Source organism: Syngnathoides biaculeatus, chromosome 6 (genome assembly GCF_019802595.1).
Source record: "Syngnathoides biaculeatus isolate LvHL_M chromosome 6, ASM1980259v1, whole genome shotgun sequence".
Classification (NCBI taxonomy): Eukaryota; Metazoa; Chordata; class Actinopteri; order Syngnathiformes; family Syngnathidae; genus Syngnathoides; species Syngnathoides biaculeatus.
Window position 1 is genome coordinate 19,067,016 of NC_084645.1, and position 22,370 is coordinate 19,089,385.

The window sequence follows — 22,370 nt, forward strand, 5'->3', positions numbered from 1 at the left end:
AAGGGTACCGTTGAATGAGTTCGTTTTGCAAACTTGATGCAATGAAAAGGGATCGATTTGAAGTTTACCTGTAATCTTGGTGCCAGCCTTAGCCTCTTGTGGTACGCCCACGCCATATTCGTTCTCTCCGATAACTCTGAAGTAGTAGATGGCTCCTTCAAGCAGGGCTTCTACTTTATACATCAATGCGTGGCAGTTACTTGTCACAGAAACCCAGGCCTTTTTACTGGCCTCGCGCTTTTCAACATGATAAGCCTTCACTGCATCTCCACCATCATTCTCCGGGGCTTCCCAAGTGAGGGTTGCTGACTCCCTGGTTACTGCTGAAACTTTGACATTGACTGGGGGTCCGGGAGAGTCGAGCACCTTGACAACGATGGGTAATGTTGCTTTTCCTAGTGATGATTCAATACTGACACAGTATTCTCCCGAATCATTTCTCGTTGACTTTTCAATGGTCAGTGAAGTGCTGGAGTTTGTTGAATCAATTGTTCCTCTCGCCTTGAGATCGCTGCCTTCTTTGGCCCATTCCACTGAGGGAACAGGTTTTCCTTTGAATGAAACATTGAGGGTAAACGCTGTGCCGTTCTGAACCACAAGGACTTTGCGCATCTCGATGTCCACATTGAATGCTGGCTCGACAGTTCTTTCCACTGCCGCAGCTGCATCGGAATAGCGGCTGCGCTCACTGCTTCCAACTTTGTTTACTGCTTTGACGCAGAATTCATAGACCATATCAGGTTTTAGTCCAGTAATTGTGAACTCCAAGCTTTTGGTCAGTGCAATGGCCTGCACCCATCTCTGCAGTTCTTCGGGTGACTCCTCTTCCTCTCCCTCATATTCCTCTTCATCCTCTGCCACCACTGTTTTTTGTTTGGGAATGTAGTCCCTGTATTCTACACTGTATCCAAGGACGGGAGCACCTCCATTATCAGTAGGTGGTTTCCATCCAATGGAAACACTTTCCTTTGTTGAATTCACTATCTTTGGCTTGGATGGAGGAACAGGAACTGCCAGAGGATCAACCGCTCTACATAAGGCAGAGGTTTCACTTGGAGGGCTCAGACCGGCAGCATTTTCAGCATAGACCCTGAAATCATACTCACAACCCTTGCGCAGTTTGGTTGCCACTGTGGTGCATTCAGTGACTTGATCTCGATTGACACGGATCCAGTGCATACCCATCTTCTCCCGACGCTCTATTACATAGCCAGTGATGGGAGTGCCTCCGTCACTCATTGGTTTGCACCACGTAAGGGTCATTGAATTTCCAGTAATATCAGTGATGTCAACGTTAAGCGGTGCTGTGGCAAATGTGTATGGATCAGTGATCTTGACAGCATTACTTTCCAAAGCCTCACCAGTTCCATGTTTGTTAATAGCCAAAACCCTGAAGGCATATTCATTGCCCTTCAGCAGTCCTGTGACAACAAAGTATGTTTTGGTGACATCGCCCTTCACTAGTGTCCAGGCCAAGCAGCTGCTCTCTCGCTTCTCAACAACGTAGTTTGTGATCTCTGCACCACCAGGCTCCTGAGGTGGACCCCATGACAAAGTGCATGCCTCAGCTGTGACATCTGTAATTTGCAGAGGCCCTGCAGGGGGACCTGACTTGTCCAAAATGACACAATTAATTGGCATGCTAACTGTACCAGCAATGTTCTTGAGAGTGAGTACATATTGACCAGAATCTCTTCTGATACAGTCTTTCACAATCACCGAGGTACTGGTATCTGTCGAAACAAGTTGGATTCTTGCTCGGAGCACAATCTCGTTGCCATCTTTGCTCCACGCAATGACGGGTTCAGGGCGGCCTGCAATGTCAGCATGAATCTTCATAGTTTCTCCTGCTTTAACAAACATTGTTTCTCTGTATTTAACATCCATCATGATGTGTGGCACCTCTACATCATCCTTGACAGTGATTGGGCCAGTGTTGTCGGAGGGTTCACTGAACAATCCTGCTGCATTTTTAGCAATGACGCGAAAGTCATACTGGTTGTTTTCTGTAAGGCCCGTCACATGATAGTGAGTCTCGGGCACATTAGTGAAGTTGCACCTTTTCCAGCGTCCTTCCGGAAGCTCTCTACATTCAATGATGTAACCTGATACCTTGGCACCACCATCATATTCTGGCTTGTCCCAAGACAAGGACACTGATGTTCTGCTGATAGCAGTGACAACAGGGGTTCCTGGAGGGTCACATGGATCTCTTGCCGCTACAGCTTCAGAGGCCTTGCTGCATTTACCGATACCAGCAATATTTTCAGCATAGACACGATATTCATACATCATACCCTCTTCGAGTCCACTGACTTTGTATTCAGAGTCCTTGATCATTCCTCTATTAATCTTAGTCCAGAGAATGCTAGCACGCTCCTTCCGCTCTAGGTGATAGCCAAGAACGGGACTCCCCCCATCATTGATCGGCTCATTCCAGGTCACCACCATGTAAGACTTGGTAGCAATCTTCACTGCAGGTGTGGAAGGAGGTCCGGGTTGCTTAAAGTTGTACTGAGCTGTAATTGCAGGAGAATCCAAATGTGCACTCTTCCCGTAACGGTTGACTGCATAGATCCGGAATTGATATTCTGCCCCGTGCGTCAGGTGGCCAGCCTTATAAGACGTTCTGGCCACATTGCTCGCAACCATTTGCCACTCTTGTGTATTTGTATCTCTCTTCTCAACAATATAGTTACTTATGGAGCAGCCGCCGTCATAGTCTGGTAGTGACCAGGACAGGGTGATGCTGTCAGAGGTCACAGCATCCACCTTCATGCTTGTCGGAGGACTCGGTTTATCCAGGACAATTACACCTAAATAGGACGTTGCTGTTCCTGCGGTGTTGGCCAGGGTGATCTCGTACTTTCCAACATGCTCCCTGGCCGCCTGTTTAATGAGAATCTTGGATGAGGTTGCGGTGTTTAAAATTGTAACTGAAGAAGTTTGCTTCACAGGAAGACCATCCCTCTTCCATGAGACAACAGGCTTAGGTCTGCCTCTGACTGGAAGCTCAATGGTCAGGTCATCTCCAGCTTTCACGCTGTATGCCGTGAACAATACGTTGACAGATGGCACAATTGCCACATCCTTTGCAACGACAGGCAAACCAAGCTCCTTCGGCTCACTCTTTCCCTTCTCGTTGATTGCAACAACTCTAAATAGATAGGTTTCATTGGGAGTCAGGTTAGGGATAGTTGCCTCTGGCACCTTGACTGTGCAGGCTGTACCCCACTTTTCACCAATCTTGGGTTTGAATTCAACATTGTAACAGATGACTTTGCTGCCACCATCATGCGCAGGTTTGTCCCATAAGAGTGAAACGCTGGTTTTAGTTACATCAACAATCGCGACATTGCTTGGTGGAAGGGGTACCTCAGACACTTTCATTTCTTTGGTTTCAGCCACTTGTCCTTGGCCATACTCATTAACAGCACAAACCCTGAAGTAGAAAATGCTACCCTCGGGCAACTCTTCAATCTTAAATGTTCTGGCTGTGCAGTTGCTGGTTACAGTAGTGTAGGCCTTCCGGACAGACTCTCTCTTCTCTACAATGTAATTGGTGACTTTAGACCCACCGTCAGTGAGTGGTGTATCCCAGACAAGCGTCACCGAATCCTTTTTTACTTCCTTCACAGAGAGGTTCTGCGGTGCACTTGGTGTATCCAAAATTCTCACGGCGACAACGGCTGACTTTGAACCACTGTTGTTCTCCAAGGTGAGTGAGTACTTTCCACTGTCCCATCGGTTCACATTGTCAATTACAAACATGGTGTATGAGCTTGTGGTGTCAATAACCACCCGATCTGGGAGAGTACCATCAATTTTTTCCCATTTTACGTTAGGTTCGGGCCTTCCTCTGATGGTGACAAACAGACGCACTGTACCGCCAGCACGTACAGACACCACCTTTCTGAGATCAGCGTCAAGCTCAATCTCTGGTGCTTCGACCCGGTCCAGAGCAACCACTGTGCCATGAACATAAGCAGCCTCGCCCACTCCCTCTGAGTTGATGGCACAGACACGGAATTGGTATTCTTTGCCTTGTTTTAAGTCTGGGACAGTGAATTTAGTGGCCTGAATGCCAGACGGTGGTGTGGACATGGTCCACTCTTTTTCAACTGGTGCATCTACTGCTGGAGCAACTTCTACCTCCTCTGTTGATTCTGGCACTTGTGTATATTCCCGCATTTCAACTATGTAGCCCTTGATATAGGCACCACCATCAAAGTCAGGTTTGCCCCAGGAAAGTGAGACGGAAGACTTTGTGTAGTCTGTCACCTTGGGATGATGTGGGGGTCCTGGGGCTTTTGTGGCTTCACAGGCTCTGTAAAATAAGGACAGTTCACTGAGGTCTCCCATTCCAGCCTCATTGTCAGCTGCAACTCGGAACTCGTAGAAGTGATTCATCATCAGTCCTGTCACTTTGAAGTTAGTAGCTGTCAGTTTTTGTCTGTTGCACTTTGTCCACCTGACACTGTCTTTGTCACGTTTTTCAAGGTGATACCCCGCAATATCAGCTCCACCAGTCTGTTCTGGAGCTGTCCACGACACAACCATTGAATCTTTTGTGATCTGACTTGCTTCTGGTGTCCCAGGAGCACTCGGGGGCTTGTATGGATTGCGTGCGATGATGGGCTCACCCTCAAGGTAATCACCTATACCGTATTTGTTAACAGCCCTGACGCGTAAAATGTATTCATTCCCTGCAAGCAAGTTTGTGAGTGTAAAATGCAGAGTCTGGATATTGGCTGCAGCCACTGTCCAGGATAAGCTGCTGGTCTCTCTCTTCTCCAGGATATAATGGGTGATATTAGCACCGCCGTCCAGCGTTGGCTCAGACCAGGCAAGGCTACATCTGTCAGCCATGATTCCTGTTACCTTCAAGGGTCCAGTGGGTTTACCAGGTTTGTCGAGGACTTTGACCGTGATTGGGAAGCTTTTTGTACCACCCAGATTCTTTAGCATAAGTTCATAGTGCCCACTGTCCAATCTGGTGAGATCCTTAATAGTCATGGCAGCACATTTTTGAGTATTTTTCACTTCAATGCGCAGAGCTTTTTCCATTTCTTTGCCCTCCTTCATCCAGACCACGTCGGGAGCCGGTTTTCCATTGATGTCAGCATCGAGAGTTAAATGTTGTCCAGCATTGACAACGATGACATCCTTGTACTTGGGGTCCATTGAGGCCCTCGGTGGCTCAATTTCATCAGTAGCAGTAATCGGGCCAGAGCTGTCAGAGGGTTCGCTGAAGACACCAGCTGCATTTCTGGCAATAACCCGGAATTCATATTGCTCATTTTCTGTCAGACCGCTGACGTCGTATTCAGTCTCCATTATATTTGTGAAGTTTTCTCTCACCCAGCGCCCATCGGGAGAGGCAAGATCTTTCTTTTCAACAATATAGCCATTGACCTTGCTGCCACCATCATACTGAGGCTTGGTCCAACTAATCTTGATGAGATTTTTAGAAATGGTTACAGCCTGTGGAGCACCAGGCGGGTCACACGGATCACGAGCGACAAAGGACTCAGAGACTTTACTGCATCTGCCGATGCCAACAATATTTTCAGCATACACTCTGAACTCGTATCCAACTCCTTCTTCAAGATTACAGGTCTTGAACTGAGTATCACCAATCAGAGTCTTGTTCAGTTTGTTCCACAGGATGCTGCTCCTCTCTTTGCTCTCTAGATGGTATCCGATAACAGCACTTCCACCGTCATTCACTGGCTCATTCCATTGAATGATCATCATCTCTTTAGTTGCAGATTCAACATACGGCGTTCCAGGGGGGCCTGGTGGCTTGTATGGATACTGCACAACTATAGCCTTGGACTCGAGAGAGGCGCCTCTTCCATACCTGTTTTCAGCAATGACTCTGAATTGGTATTCCGCACCAGTTTTCAGCTTGGTCACTTTGAAAGCTGTCCTAGCCAGCTGTGTGGTGACTGACTGCCATGTATTCCCTGTGGTCTCCCGCTTTTCTACAATATAATGTTTCACCTGGCATCCGCCTTTGTACTCTGGAGGTTCCCATGAGAGGTGAACAAAGGTGTTACTTACCTCAACTACTTTAAGTGGACCACCCGGTGGACCTGGCTTATCAAGAATAATGATGTCCATGTTGTCAGTAAATGTGCCTGCAGTATTGCTTGCTGTAATGGAGTACTTTCCAAAGTCCTCCTTGCATGCGTCGGTGATCTGAATCCCGGTTGTTGTGAGAGTGTTCACCACATTGACTCTGGAGGTCACCTTCAGGGGCTGACCATCTTTTACCCAGGTGACTCTAGGTTTGGGCCTGCCAAGTACGGGGAATGTCAAAGTCAGATCTTTTCCAGCTAACACACTGTAGGTGTTGAACTCCAGTTTTATACTCGGATCCAAGGTCATGTCATTGGCAACAATGGGTGCCACGTGTGATTTTGGCTCACTCTTTCCCTTCTCATTATAAGCAATAACACGGAACAGATATTCTGTACCACTTGTGAGGCCCCTGACCGTGCCTTCACATGTCTTTGTATTTGCGGCGACAGCCCACTTGTCTGTACCCTTTGGCTGCATCTCAATGAGATAGCCACCAATCCTGCTGCCACCGTCATGCTCAGGTTTCTCCCAGGCTAGGGACACGGTGCCTTTGGTGACATCGACGAGGTAGATATTTCCGACAGGAAGTGGTACCTCGGAAGCCTTTGATCCGGTCTTTGTTTCTATCGCCTGACCAATGCCATATTCATTCTCAGCCATGACTCTGAAGTAGTACGTAGCACCCTCAATCAGGTTCTCAACCTTGAATGTCGTCTTTGCGCATTTAGTCGAGACATTTGCATAAGCCTTCCTCGTTGCCTCACGCTTTTCAATTACATAGTTCTTAATTTTAGAACCACCGTCAATTAGTGGTGCATCCCAAACAAGACTAACTGAGTCCTTCCTCACATCTTTAACTACAAGGCTTTGTGGTGCTCCGGGTGTATCAAGGACTTTAAGAGTAACAAACTCAGACACAGACCCACTGCTGTTGGTTAAGGTTAGACTGTATTTTCCTGAATCACATCTGTCACAGGAGTCCATAGATAACTGTGTGCAGATGGGACTCTTTTCAACCAACGCCTTTTCATTTAAATCCTTCTCATCCTTAAACCACTTAATCTCGGGTGTTGGTCTGCCCTTAAATGGAATACGGATCCGAACAGATCCACCAGCCTTCACAGATATTCCCTTCCTTAGCTCAGAATCCAAGTGGATCTGCGGTGGCTCAACCCGTTCTTCTGGTTTGGCGGTTCCTGAGAGGGTGGCGGGCTCACCGACTCCAAGTTTGTTCAGAGCACACACCTGAATCTTATATTCCTGACCTTCTATTAGTTTGGGAATCTCATATTTGTTAACACGCAAGCCAGTGGGGGGAGTTACCATGGTCCATTCTTCTTCTTCAGCCTTGCAGACTTCAACAATGTATCCCTGAATGGAGCTACCACCGTCAGACAATGGCTTGCCCCACAACACAGTAATTGAGCTCCGTGTGGAGTCAACAATGTTAAGATATGCCGGGGAACCGGGTTTGTACTTGGGATCGCAGGCCTTGTAGTGAGAGCTGGGTAGACTGGGCTCTCCCAGGCCGACAACGTTCTCAGCAGCCACTCTGAACTCATACTCATGGCCGCTTGTCAGGCCGCTTGCTCTGAAGGATAGGTCAGTGACTTTCTGTCTGTTGCATCGAGTCCATTTAATTCCTGCTCTGTCCTTCTTTTCAACAACATAATTTAAGATATTGCTGCCACCATCGGACTCTGGGGCAGTCCAAGAGATGGTCATGCTCTCACGAGTAATGTTGGCTACATCCTCAATGTGAGGCGCACCAGGTAGTACAAAAGGAGTTTTCATGATTACTCCGCCAGACTCCAGTGGGCTGCTGGTGCCATAACTATTGACTGCCATGACACGGAACATGTACTCATCGCCCTCCAGCAAGTTAGTGGCTTTATACCATGTGGTGGTGCAGCTGGAAGAAACAACAGTCCAAGCTAGACGGCTGGTCTCCCTTCTTTCGATGATGTAATGCGTGACGGGACTTCCTCCATCGTGTAACGGCGCAGACCACACTAATGAGCATCTATCTGCAGCTACCCCAGCTACGTGAAGAGGTCCCTCGCAGGGGCTGGGTCGGTCCAAGACCAACACTTTGAATAGCACAGTTTCAGAGCCCGCCTCGTTCGTTAGATGGAGTGTGTACATTCCGCTGTCAATTCTTACAGAGTCCTTAATGACTATCAGTGCATGACTTTCGGTATTTTTAATGTTAAGCCTCAGTGTATTTTCGATTGGAACTTCATCCTTGAACCACTGCATTGCTGGCAGTGGCTTACCACGAACATCTGCGTCCAGCTTGAACATCTCTCCAGCATTGATAACAATCGTCTTGGTGAATGCAGGGTCAATCGAGAATTTAGGTGCTTCAATCAGATCGCTCGCAGTAATTGGGCCACTATTGTATGATGGCTTGCTAATGGTGCCAACAGCATTTTTGGCAATGACTCTAAAGTCATATTGGGAATTTTCTGTTAGGCCAGTGGCAGTGAACTGGGTCTCAATGACATTAGTGAAGTTAGCCCTTACCCAACGGCCTTCTGGCAAGTCACGCCTCTCCACAAGGTAGCCGGTTATATTGCTGCCACCATCATACTCTGGCTTCGTCCACTGGATAACAATGGTATCTTTTGTCACGTGAATAGCTTCTGGTGTACCAGGAGGGTCACAGGGGTCTCTGGCTACGCAGCCCTCTGAAACTTTGCTGCACCTTCCAATACCTACAATATTTTCTGCATACACCCGGTATTCATACTCAATACCTTCCTCTAAGGGGTGGCTCTTGCAATTAGTCTCATGAAGGAGTGTCTTGTTTATTTTGACCCAGAGAATGCTATTCCTCTCTTTTCTTTCGAGGTGGTAGCCAAGGACTGGACTGCCTCCATCCGAGATGGGTTCATGCCACTCCACAATCTGGTAATCTCTGGAGAGCGAAGAGATGAATGGCGTGCCGGGTGGGCCAGGTTCCCTGTATGGGTACTGAGCAACGACAGCAGATGAATCTAGGCCATGACTCTTCCCGTACCGGTTCTGGGCAATGATCCTGAATTGGTACTCTGCTCCAGTCTTCAGTCTGGGCACTTTGATTGTGGTTCTGGCACAGTTACGACTCACATTTTCCCATGTTGTTGTTAAAGTATCTCTTTTCTGCACAATGTAGTTTGAAATCTGGCACCCACCATTGTGTTTTGGTGGATCCCATGAAATAGTCACACTCTGTGTTGTAATTTCATCAAATCTCACAGGCCCAGAGGGGGGTCCAGGCTTGTCAAGTACTATGATTTCAAGGGTGACCTCTTTCTTTCCAGCAGAGTTAGCTGCATTAATGGTGTACATGCCTCCATCATCACCTGCTGCTTCTTTAATGCTTAGATTTGTATAAGTCTGGGTGTTTTTAATGCTCACTCTGGTAGTGAACTTCAGAGGTGCTCCATCTTTGGACCATGCTATTGTTGGTTTTGGGCGTCCAAAGATTGGGACTTCAATTTTTAGATCTTTACCAACATGGACACTGTAGCTGCTAAATGTAGGTCGAACATCAGGCTCAAACACCAAGTTCTTGGTCATGATGTGGCCAGAAAGGACCCTTGGGTCACTTTTCCCCTTGTCATTGATTGCTATAACTCGGAACAGGTAGTCCTCCCCTGCGCTCAGATTGGAAACTGTTGTCTCCATTGTCTTATATGTGTTAACACCCGACCACTTCTCTTGGCCCTTTAGCTGTACCTCAAGCAAGTACTGGATGACTCTGCTACCCCCATCATATTCTGGACTTTCCCAGGCCAAAGAGATGCTTGTATTTGTTTGATCTGTAACAGTCAAGCTCCTGGGAGCCTGGGGCACCTCTGAGACCTTAAGCGGGTCGACAGTTACTGCAGGCAGACCAATACCATGTGCATTCTCAGCAAGGACTCTGAAGTAATAACTACAGCCCTCCTGGAGTGGCGCAATCTTCCATGAAAGAGCATGGCAATTAGTTACCACGGCAGCATACGTTTTACGTGTACTCTCTCTCTTTTCCACAATGTAGTTTTTTATTTTGGACCCGCCATCTAAAAGAGGTGCTTCCCAAGCAAGGGTCACCGATTGGTTTGTAATCTCCTTCACCGTCAAATTTACAGGAGCGCTTGGTGTATCGAGAACACGGACAACAACAAATGCAGATTTGGTTCCACTAGAATTCTCTGCAGTGATGTTGTATTTCCCACTATCTGCTCTGCTCATCTGGTCAATCACAAGGGCTGTGTAACTGCTGGTTACTTCAACTTGAGCCTTCTCCTTGAGTGCAGCATCATCTTTGTCCCATTTGATGGTGGGAATGGGTCTTCCCTTGATTGGAATAAAGAGTCTCAGTGAAAGTCCAGCCCGAATTGTCACAATCTTTCTCAGTTCGGGGTCAATGTCAAGGTCAGGTACTTCTGCTTTGTCCTGGGCAACAATTGCTCCAGAGACATCAGCATGCTCACCAACCCCAACCTTGTTGATGGCGCAGACTCTAAATTTATAAGCCTGATTTTCTTTCAGGTTTGTAACCTCAAATTTTGTCTTCTTGATGCCCGTTGGTGGCGTGCACATGATCCAATCCTCTGCATATGCATCTGTGGCCGAAACGTCAGCAGCCAAGGATTCAATCTGTGCCACGCCAGCTGAGACTTGCTCTCTGGTACGGCAGCACTCAATGATGTATCCCTGGATCTCCGAGCCACCATCACAGATAGGCTTGATCCATGACAGGAATACTGAGGATTTGCTTATGTCTGTAACTCTGGGATTCTGCGGAGGGCCAGGTCTGAAGACAGGATCGAGGGCTTTGTAGTATACTGTTGGAGAACTAGGCTCGCCAACGCCCACACAATTCTCTGCTGCAACCCTGAATTCATAATTGTGGCTCTCAAAGAGTCCTGTGACCTTGAAAGTCAAATCTAACACGGTTTCCCTGTTGCATCGAGTCCACCGCACACCTTCTTTGTCATGCTTTTCAATGATATATGTTGTGATGGGACTTCCTCCATCCTCACTGGGGGCTTCCCATTTCAGCACCATTGAGTCCCTTTTGACATCTAAAATCTCTACACCTTTGGGTGATCCAGGGGCGATGTATGGATCTTTAATAATCACTGGCTCAGACTCAAGTGGTGCACTATTACCAAACTGGTTTACAGCACGGACTCTGAAGATGTACTCGTTGCCTTCCAGTAGCTTTGTAACGTTGTGGCTGGTGTTCAGCACTTTTGGATCCAACACCGTCCAGATGAGTCTACTGGTTTCTCTCCTCTCCACGACATAGTGAGATATTTTGCTACAGCCATCTTGCAGTGGTGCTCTCCACGCAAGACAGCATTGGTCTTTTGTTATGCCCGTTATAGTTAACGGTCCTTGTGGTTCTCCTGGTTTATCTAAAATTAACACATTCACATGGACAGCCTTTTCTCCTCCTGGATTTTTCAGCAGCAGAGTATATGTGCCTCCATCTGAAAGTTTTGCTTCCTTTACAGTGACACATGCATGGGTTTCTGTGTTCTTAATCTCTCTGTGGATTGTGTTTCCTATTTCCTGCTCTCCTTTCAACCATGCGATAGAAGGCAATGGTTTGCCGTGGACATCTGCATCGATCTTAAAATTATCTCCCGCTTTTACCATCATGGTCTGTGTGTACTCTGGGTCAATACTGATACGAGGGGGCTCAATCTCATCCCTGGCAGTGATCGGGCCAGTGCTGTATGAAGGGAGACTAAAAACACCGGCGGCATTTCTAGCAGTAACACGGAACTCATACTCTCTATCCTGCACAAGTCCAGTTGCAGCATATTCTGTCTCTATAACATTAGTGAAGTTAGCCTTCAACCAGCGACCTTCAGGAAGCTCCTTCTTTTCCACCATGTAGCCTGCAATCTTGGCACCACCATCATACTCGGGCTTTGTCCAAGCAATGTGAACCGAATCCCTCGTAATCCTGGTTGCCTCTGGTGTACCTGGAGGGTCACAAGGATCTCGGGCAATGTGACCTTCTGACACTTTGCTGACTTTGCCAATGCCCACAATGTTTTCAGCATAAACTCTGTACTCATATTCCATTCCTGGTTCTAGGCCTGTGGTCTTGAAGGTTTGGTCGGCAATAAGCGATTTGTTCAGTCTGACCCAGAGGATACTGGTTCTTTCCTTCCGCTCCAGATGATAGCCCAAGATAGCGCTACCTCCATCATTGACAGGCTCATTCCATGCCACCACCATGCTGTCCTTTGTGCACGTCAAAATGGAGGGTGTTCCTGGTGGTCCTGGACACTTGTATGGATATTGAGCTACAATAGACTCTGACTGAAGAACTGGCCCTTTCCCATACCTGTTTTCTGCTGCGATTCGAAATTGATATTCTGAGCCAGTTTTCAGTCGGCCTGCTTTAACTTTTGTCCTTGCAAGGTTTGGAGACACGACCGTCCAATTCGTTGTGGATGTGTCTCTCTTTTCTACAATGTAGTTTTTGATTGTGCATCCGCCATCATACTCTGGCGGGCTCCAGGAAATGGTCACACTGTCGGAAGTGACCTCCTCAACTTTAACTGGACCGCCTGGCTGACCAGGTTTATCCAGTACAACAACGCTGACGTCTGCCATTGCCTCTCCTGCGGTGTTGCAAACAGCAATGCGATAATGTCCAAAATCATCTTTGGAAGCCTCTCTTATGTTGAGGTTCAATGCTGTTTCTGTTGCGCCAAAGTTGACTCTGGTTGTTCTCTTCAGTGGCTGTCCATCTTTGAGCCAGGAGACGGCTGCTTTGGGACGGGCAACATATGGAACCTCAACTGTCAGGTCTTCACCTGCCAACACACTAAATGTGTTGAACAACATTTTGACAGCTGGTGAAATAACAAGATCTTTTACAATGACAGGCACGCCAATTTGACGAGGGTCGCTTGTTCCCTTCTCATTTCTTGCTGCCACACGGAACATATATTCATCACCAGTGTTCAGGCCACCAACGGTAGCTTCTGTTTCTTTCACAATCACAGCCTGTGCCCACTTATCTACACCTTTAGGTTGGACCTCGACAACATAACAGCCAACCCTGCTTCCACCGTCATGCTCTGGCTTTTCCCACGAGAGTGTGACACTATTCTTGGTTACGTCCTTCAGACTGATTTTGCCCGGAGGTAGGGGTTTCTCTGACACCTTGACTGATTCACTGGTCTCAATGGGAAGACCAATGCCATATTCATTTTCTGCCAAAACTCTAAAGTAATAATTGCATCCTTCTAGGAGTTGTACAACAGTAAAGGTGGTGTGATGGCACGTGGCACTGACTGTGGCGTAAGCCTTTCTCGTGGACTCACGCTTCTCAACAATGTAGTTCTTAATCTTAACTCCCCCATTGTTTGCTGGCGGATCCCAAGTTAGACTGACAGATTGATTTGTCACATTAGTAATTTTCAGATGCTGTGGAGCACTTGGCGTATCGAGTACCCTGACTTGGACTGTGACTGTCTTGGAGCCTGAGCTGTTCTCAGCGGTGAGGTTGTACTTTCCACCGTCAAACCTGTTGACATTGCCAATGACAAGCGACGTGTATGATGCTGTGGTGTCAATAGTGGCCCTCTCAACAGGTTCACCCTCCTCTTTGGTCCACTTAACTTGAGGAGTGGGTCTGCCTCTGAAGGGAATAAACAGTCTAAGTGTGCAGCAAGCTCGGAGGGTGACCACCTTGTGGAGCTCTGCATCCACATCAAGCTCTGGAGGGAGGAGTCTGTCTTCAGCCTTGGGGTTGCCGGGTACAGAAACAGGTTCGCTAATTCCTTCGCCATTAATAGCTAAAATGTTGATTTTATACTCCTGACCCTCCGTCAGATTGATAATAGTGAAAGAAGTGGCAAGTAGTCCATCCTTCGGGGTCACAATTGTCCACTCCTCTTCCTTGTCAGATGGGATGCACTTCTCAACAATGTAACCAGTGATGTCAGCGCCACCATCAAAGGCTGGTTTGTTCCAGGCTACAGTAATAGATGACTTGGTCGTGTCCAGGATTCTGGGGTTGCACGGAGGCCCTGGTTTGTACAGCATGTCACTGGCCTTGTAGAAGGGACTGGAGAGGCTAGGTGCACTGAGACCTGCAGCGTTCTCTGCAATGATCCGGAATTCATATTCATGTCCAACAATTAGACCAGTTGCCTTGAATTGCAGATCTTTGACCTTCCTTTTGTTGCACTTCACCCAGCGGAGGCCTAACCTATCTTTCCTTTCAATGTTGTAGTTTGTGATTGGTGTTCCGCCATCGCTCTTTGGAACCTGCCACATAATTACCATAGAATCTTTGCTGACAGCGGTGACCTCAGGATTCTCGGGCACATCGGGAACCTCGTATGGATTGTTAGCAACAATAGGCTCAGAATCAAGAGGCTCGCCATTGCCATATTTATTCACTGCCATAACTCTGAATATGTACTCATTTCCTTTGAGAAGCTTGGTCACCTTATAATCAGTAACCTGCAGGTCTGAAGCCACGTTGGTCCAAACAAGTCTGCTTGATTCCCGCTTCTCAACAATATACCCCTCAATGTCGGCCCCACCGTCATCTCGCGGTGCGGCCCATGTCAGTGAACAGTTGTCAGCTGTGACATTTGACACAGTGAGAGGTCCAACTGGCGGGCCTGGTCTATCCAGTACTTTCACTCTAAAGATGTGCTTCGAAAAGCCACCAACATTAGTGGCAGTCAAAACAAATTCTCCTCCATCTGATCTGATGGAGTCTTTGTTGCTCAGTGTAGTCGTCAGTTCAGTGAACTTAATGTTCAGTTTCAATGTGTTCTCAATCTCTTTCTCATTCTTGGTCCAAACCATGGAAGGCGTTGGTTGACCCGCAATATCAGCGTTAAGCTTGAAGGACTCCCCTGCCTTCAGCAGAAACACGTCCCTAAAGATGGCGTCCACCATGATTCGCGGCTCAATGATGCTATCCTTGCACGTAATGGGGTCCGAGGAGTCAGATGGTACACTCACTGCTCCTGCCGAGTTTCTCGCCGTGACACGGAACTCATAAGATGCATCTTGAGTCAATCCACTGACAGTGAAGGTTGTCTCAATTATGTTAGTGAAGTTAGCTCTGATCCAGCGACCGGTAGGAAGTTCCCTCTTCTCCACGGTGTAGCCAGTAATTTTAAATCCTCCGTCATACTCTGGTTTGGTCCAGGAAATGGTGATAGCATTTTTAGCAATAACATTAGGCACAGGCTGACCTGGGGGATCCACAGGGTCCAAGGCCATTATCGCTTCGGAAGCTTTGCTGGGCTTGCCAATTCCAGCCATGTTTTCTGCCATAACGCGGAACTCGTAGGCAGCGCCATCTTCAAGCCCAGTAGATTTCAGTAGGTTTCCTTTCACAAGACCCTTGCTGATTTTTTGCCACATGATGCTGTTTCGTTCTTTTCTTTCAACGTGGTATCCAATGACTTCATTCCCGCCGTCAGACACAGGTTCATTCCAACCAACTGTTATCGAGTCCTTGGTGAATGCCACCACATGGGGTGTACCGGGTGGTCCAGGAACTTTAAATGGATAGGAAGCCACGACTGTCTCTGAGGTTATGGAAGGTCCTACGCCATATCGGTTCTTCGCCTTAACTCTGAACTGGTACTCTGAACCAGTTGTTAAACGTGTGGCTTTAAACATGGTACAAATGGTCGTGGAAGTTAGCTCTGTCCAAGTCTGGGTGGTGGTGTCTCTGATCTCAACCACATAATTGTTAATTGGAACACCTCCATCATTCTCTGGCGTGTCCCATGCAAGAATACAGTAGGTACGAGAGATTTCAGTAAATGTAATCGGCCCTTTAGGTGGCCCCGGAACATCATGCACTTTGACAAAGATGTTCTCGACCACAGAACCAACAATGTTCTTTCCTGTTATGGTGTACAAGCCGCTGTCTCCTCTCGTGCATTCGTTGATGGTGAGGATAACGGTCACGGGAGTCGTCTCCACGTTAGTCCTCTGGGTGAGCTTCAAGGCAGTTCCATCCTTCTGCCAGGTGACCACTGGTCTTGGGCGGCCCATTACAGGAATTTCAACCTTGATGTCATCTCCAGCTCTCGCAATAACAGTTGACTGGCATACACCGCGCAGATCAAACTCAGGCAGAGAGGTTGAATCCTTGACAACGACGGGCTTACTTTCGCGTGGAACACTTCTTCCCGAGTGGTTTACAGCCATCACATGGAATATGTATTCTTCATTCTCATTGAGATTCTTCACGGTGAAGTCCATATTCTTGAGAGTTGTTACATGGGCCCAATGATCGGTTCCTCTCTTCTGGGCTTCAAGGACATATCCCATCAGCCTGCTTCCGCCATCATGCTTGGGTCTGGTCCAAGCCAGGCTCACAGAGTTCTTGGTAATGTCAGTTGGGATTATGCTTTCTGGGGGACTTGGTGCTTGGGAGGCACGAATAGGATCAGGAGTTTCAACTGCTTCACCGACACCAAACTCATTCTCAGCAGACACTCTGAAGTAGTACTCACAACCTTCACCAAGGTCATTGATCTTGACTGAAGTAGTTGGACAGTTTGTAACAACGGTGGCAAAAGCCTTCCGTGTTGATTCTCTTTTCTCAACAATGTAATTAGTGATACTGGCACCACCATCAATGAGAGGCATCTCCCACTGAAGGACAATTGATTCTTTATCTATTTGGACTGGTTTCAGGTTGAGGGGAGGCCCAGGTGAATCCAGAACTTTCACATGAATATTGGCACTCTTCTTTCCAGATGTGTTTTCGAGGGTAAGCACATATTTACCTGCATCAATCCTTGCACTTTCAGGAATGATCAACATTGTAAAAGACTCTGTGCTGTCAATGACGGCACGTGGCACAAGACCACCATCCTTAGTCCAGTTGACTGTGGGTGGAGGGCGTCCCTTGATGGGTACAAAAAGGCGAATGGAACAACCAGCCCTGACAACAAGCGTTCTCCTCAATTCAACATCCAATTCTAAATCAGGCTCAGCTGGACGCTCCGTTATCTCAACCAGTTCCTCGGTTTCGGCAGGTTCACCGGTGCCCTTGGCATTCACTGCACTAATTCTGAAGTGGTATTTGCCTGTGTTTTCCAGCGCAGGAACGACAAATTCTGTGATTCGCAGTGGAGATGATGTTGTATCCTTGATCCACTCCTCTGTTCCTTCTTTTCTATGCTCAATCACATAACCAGTGACATCAAGCCCACCATTATCTAGTGGTTTTCCCCAGTTGAGAGTGGCTGTTGTCTTGGTAGTGTCTGTAACCCTTGGATTTACAGGAGGTCCAGGAACATCTGCCAATAATCCCCAAAAAGTCAGTCTTCTTTAAAGACACAAATTTATCCTTTTTTAATTATTTGAATTACATTTTTCTACTTGTTTGCAATTGTTTTTACTCACAGGTAGCAGTGACTGTTGTGACTGGCATTGATGGTTCACTTGGCTCTCCAAAGCCAGCTCTGTTCTCAGCAAGAATACGGAACTCATATTGTAAGCCTTCAGTCAGACCAGTGACCTCATAAGTGAGCTCTGCAATGGATTTCTTGGAGGCCCTGATCCACCTCATGGCCTTTTTTTCCTTCTTCTCAACACAGTAACCAATGATATCACTACCACCATCATCAGTTGGTCTTCTCCACATCACTGTAGCTGAGTGCCCATCTACTTTTTCAACTTCTGGTTTAGATGGTGGACCAGGAGGACCTAAAAATATCAAAGTCACGTGATTAAAAAAAACAAACAAAAACACATTCATTTTCACTACAAACAAAATGAACGTAATCCAAGATCTCAAGAAGCTAAACTAATACATACCAAATCTATCAACCATTTTGACAGGCGGTGAGTGAGCTGGCTCACTGCTGCCATACTGGTTCACAGCAGAGACTCTAAAGATATACTCGTTGTCCTGGATGAGTTTGGAGGCCACATAATGACAGTTGAGAACCTTCTCTTCCAAAATTGTCCAGAGAAGCCGACTGGTCTCTCTCTTTTCGAGTGTGTAGTACTTGATAGGAGACCCTCCATCCTCTGGAGAAGCTGTCCAGCTCAGCGTGACTTTCTCGGATGAGACACCACTGCATTCAATGGGACCAGGAGCCGCAGGAACATCCAGAACTTTCACCTTAACCGTTTCCTCCTTCACGCCAAAGGGGTTGCTTGCTGTGATAATGTAATCCCCAGAGTCTTTCCTGGTAGCGTATTTTATTGACAGAGTAGAGGATGTTGCAGTGGTCTCAATATTAACTATGTCTGAGGACTTCAAGTACTTTCCTCCCTTCGACCAGTAAGAGGTTGGGGCAGGTTTTCCGAGAATACTTGTAGCAGTCACCACTATAGTTTCCCCTGCTCTGACAGTCACACCGGCCTTCATCACCTGAGCATCGATGATAATGGTTGGTGAAGCTTTTGGATAGAGAAAAAAAAAAAGTGATTAAAAATAATGCTACTTTGACAAAACAACCGCGACAATTAAATGAAAAAAATCACCATATTCATCCACGCAGATAATAGTATCTGTTTGGTCAGACGGTGGACTAAGGGCACCAGCTGCATTCTTTGCCCGTATTCTGAACTCATATTTGCAGCCCTCCTGGAGATCAGTGACGGTGTATGCAGGTTCCGCAACATTCACACTGTTGGTCTTCGCCCAGATCTTAGAAGGAAGATCACGTTTCTCAACTATGTAGCCCGTCAGCCTGTGACCACCGTCAAACTGTGGTTCAACCCACTGGAGAGTTACGGTGCTTCTGGTGATGCTAATTACGTCCGGTTTGCCTGGAGCATCTGAACGGACAAACAATCACACGTGATAAAAACTTACTTTGGCAATGTTGGGTTTGACTGATGCTCATGTTTCACACTTACCGATTGGATCAAGGGCCACTTGTGGATCAGTTGGAAGACTTGGTCTGCCAATACCAGCCAAGTTAATTGCCATTACCCTGAACTCGTACTCAAGGCCCTCAGTCAGCCCTGTCACCTTGTGTTCCTTCATTCTCAAGGCAGTCGGGCTTGACCTCTTCCACAACATACTATTCCTCTCCTTGAACTCAACATGATACCCTGTGTATTGTTTTGTGGTTAGGGAGGGAGTGTGTCTTAACCGAAACCTTGATATGCAAATCACCTCATGATATCACACTGTACATCTCTTTATCCATGTATATGACATGTAATTCCTTCATACACAGCCATACCTGTGATGGGAGACCCTCCGGTCTTCCTTGGGTCTGACCAAGCAAGGTAAGCAGAGTCATGGTGCATACTCATGACCTGAGGTGGAGGAGGAGCGTCTGGTACGTCTGTAAGAAAGCATAGATGTTTGTCGGCAGGAGAAAGCTAACGTTCAGGCAGAAAAACACAAATTGCAGCCACTTACTGAATGGATGTTTTGCAACGACAGGCTCTGATTTAAGTCCCTCTCCAACACCATATTTGTTCTCAGCGCAGACTCTGAAAATATATTCCGTACCCTCGTGGAGACCAGTTACCCTCATGGTGTTTCTGTCCACCGCAGAAGAGACAGTCACCCACATGTTGGTAATGGAGTCCCTTTTCTCTAGAATGTAGTTTGTGATCTCTGAGCCACCATCGTCTTTTGGTGCTGTCCACTTTAGTGTGGCACCATCAGCGGTTACATCCTTGAACTTAATGGGTCCGACTGGGATGCCAGGCTTACCCACCACTCTGAAATTAAAATTGGTTATCAGTACACATCCATACCACAACCCTGCTACTGCATCCAAAAAATGATCGGATTGCAACCTGATGAAAATGGTGGATTCTTTGCTGCCAGCACTATTTCTTAGGGTGATGGTATACTTGGAAGCATCGCTTCTCTGGCAATCCCTGATCAGAAGAGTAGTGTTGACTGCAGTGCATTCTGCACAAACACGTCCAGTATCTGTCAAGTCTTCGTCCTCCCCCTTCTTCCAGGACACTTTGGGCGTTGGTTTGCCAATGATTGGAATCTTCAAACGCACCGTACTGCCCTCTTTGGCAATGTAACACATGTCAGGAAGCTCCCTTAAGTCACAGGTGGGATGAACTGCAAAAACAGGTGTCACAATACTTACACAATACAGACTCCAGTACAGATCAACGCAAACTATTGGTGTTGACATAAGAACTACGGTACAAACTACGTCGTGTGAAGGTTTCTCCTTACTCAGTTGGTCTTTGGCAACTACTATCAGCTCCTTAGCCGCACCTTCCCCAGTGTCATTCACAGCTTTAACACTGTATTTGTACTCTCTGCCCTCTACCAGATCTTTGGCGCTGTACTGCATGTTCTTGGACCTCATTAACTCCTTGCACTTGTCGTTGCCATTGAGGACCTCAAGCACGTAGCAGATGATGCGGCTGCCACCATCAGTTAGAGGTTTCTTCCAGCTGAGAGTACAAGAGTCCTTGGTAACCAGCAAAGTCTTAAAGTCCATTACAGGGCCGGGCTCCTCTGTATGAGTAGAAAAGTAATTGTGACACAAAAGCAGTGGAAATCTAAGAGAATACAATTAAATGGACTCATCACTCCCACCAGATGCTCTGACTGAGTCAGAGGTCTCGCAGCACTCTCCAGCGCCGAGCTGATTGACGGCTGACACTCTGAAGCAGTAGGAACGTCCAGCATTCAGGTCTAACACCTTCAAAGACGTCTTGGTACAATTGTTCGAGATCGTAGACCAGGCCTTCCTCTCAGTGTCACGCTTGTCCACCACATAGTGGGTGACTTCATACCCACCGTCCAGGAGAGGAGCGTCCCAATACAGGGAAGTGCTATCCTTTGTGGTCTCTTTAACCACCAAGTTAATTGGTGGCCCGGGAGTGTCTAAAATAAAAGTACAAGTACAAAAAAATAGAGGGTCAAATCCAGATTTCCTTTAGTTTTTTGTTTTGTAAATTCTGCCTCTACTGTGGATTCAACCCCCCGACTGGGATTAAAAAAAAAAAAAGCAGATATGGTTTCTTACCAAGGACCTTGACGATGATGGTGTACATCTTTATGCCAGCCACACTCTCTAAGTTCAGAATGTATTTGCCTGCATCGTATCTGTTAACGTTCTCCACTATAACAGTGGTGTCAGTTTTTGTGGACTTAATGACGATGCCTTGCCGGTCCTTGATGTTGGTGTTCATCTTTGCCCAGGTTATCTTGGGCGAGGGTTTACCCTTGATTGTGGCATAAAGCTTCATGGTGGCACCAGCTCGAAGCTCCAGGACCTCCTTCAGCATAGCACTCAGCTCTGCTTCTGGGGTTACTAGATGATCATTAAGATTATACACGTTAACTTCCAAAAGCCATGACATTATACAGATTAACACTATACACTATATTAACACAATTAAAAAAAAAAAAAAAGAGAACCACACAATCCACACCGAGAGTGTAACTCATGTCAGCTATCCTGCATGCTACTTCATGCATTTTATTCATACAGACAAGACGGCGGTAGAAAAAAAAAATACCCAAGATGTCCTTTGCAATGTGCTTGCCAGGCACTTCAACCGGTTCACTGAAGCCAACCTTGTTTACAGCGGTGACACGGGACTGGTACTCAGCCTTGTGTATGAGGTTTTGTATGGTGTAGCTGGTGTCCTGCAAGTTTCTCGGTACATTGCAACGTATCCAGTCTGCTGTGTTCGTCCTCCTACACTCCACCAGGTATCCTAAGATTGGGCTTCCGCCATTGTTGCCAGGGGCCTTCCAGCTGAGGGTGAGTGTGCTCCGAGTGGTGTCAGTCAGACACGGGTTCAGTACCGGGCCAGGAGGAGCTGTGACAGGGCATTTTATCCCAAGTAAGAACAAAAAAAAAAAAAACAAAATACCAAAGAAGGAAAGCAACTTTCAAAGGTCGTGTAACTCACTAATGGGATTTTGTGCAGTGGTGGCATCAGAAGGCTCACTGGGTTTTCCAAATCCAGCCACATTAACGGCAATAACTCTGAATTCATATTCGACTCCCTCAGTAAGGCCAAAGACATCAAAGGTCCTTTCCATTAAGGGCTTCCTGTTCACCTTGGTCCATTTCATCTCCATAGTTTCCTTCTTCTCCAACATGTAACCCAGAATGATTGACTTTCCATCGTCAGTGGGCTCCTTCCAGCTCACTGTCATAGCATCCTTGGTGACATTGGTGATGACTGGGGCCTCACACGGGCCAGGGACAGCTGGGACATGAATTTGCATTTTTAGTTGAAACATTCAAATGTTTTGTATGTGAATGAAAGAAATATCCAAATATTTTATTGATATCAACATCCTTAACTATACCCACAGTATTGGT

General features: G+C 46.9%; 1 protein-coding gene across 1 annotated transcript in view; it reads right to left on the bottom strand.

Moving 5' to 3' along the window:
- Window positions 1–22,370, bottom strand: part of ttn.1 (titin, tandem duplicate 1) — a gene marked incomplete at its 3' end in the record, with an annotated part of 159,120 nt that overhangs the window by 25,779 nt on the left and 110,971 nt on the right. The window contains 13 exon segments of the mRNA XM_061822179.1: window positions 69–17,378; window positions 17,485–17,787; window positions 17,899–18,489; window positions 18,574–18,870; window positions 18,952–19,149; window positions 19,284–19,388; window positions 19,466–19,773; window positions 19,852–20,134; window positions 20,255–20,542; window positions 20,624–20,914; window positions 21,057–21,344; window positions 21,553–21,858; window positions 21,952–22,254. Coding sequence (XP_061678163.1) covers window positions 69–17,378; window positions 17,485–17,787; window positions 17,899–18,489; window positions 18,574–18,870; window positions 18,952–19,149; window positions 19,284–19,388; window positions 19,466–19,773; window positions 19,852–20,134; window positions 20,255–20,542; window positions 20,624–20,914; window positions 21,057–21,344; window positions 21,553–21,858; window positions 21,952–22,254 — 20,871 coding nt within the window.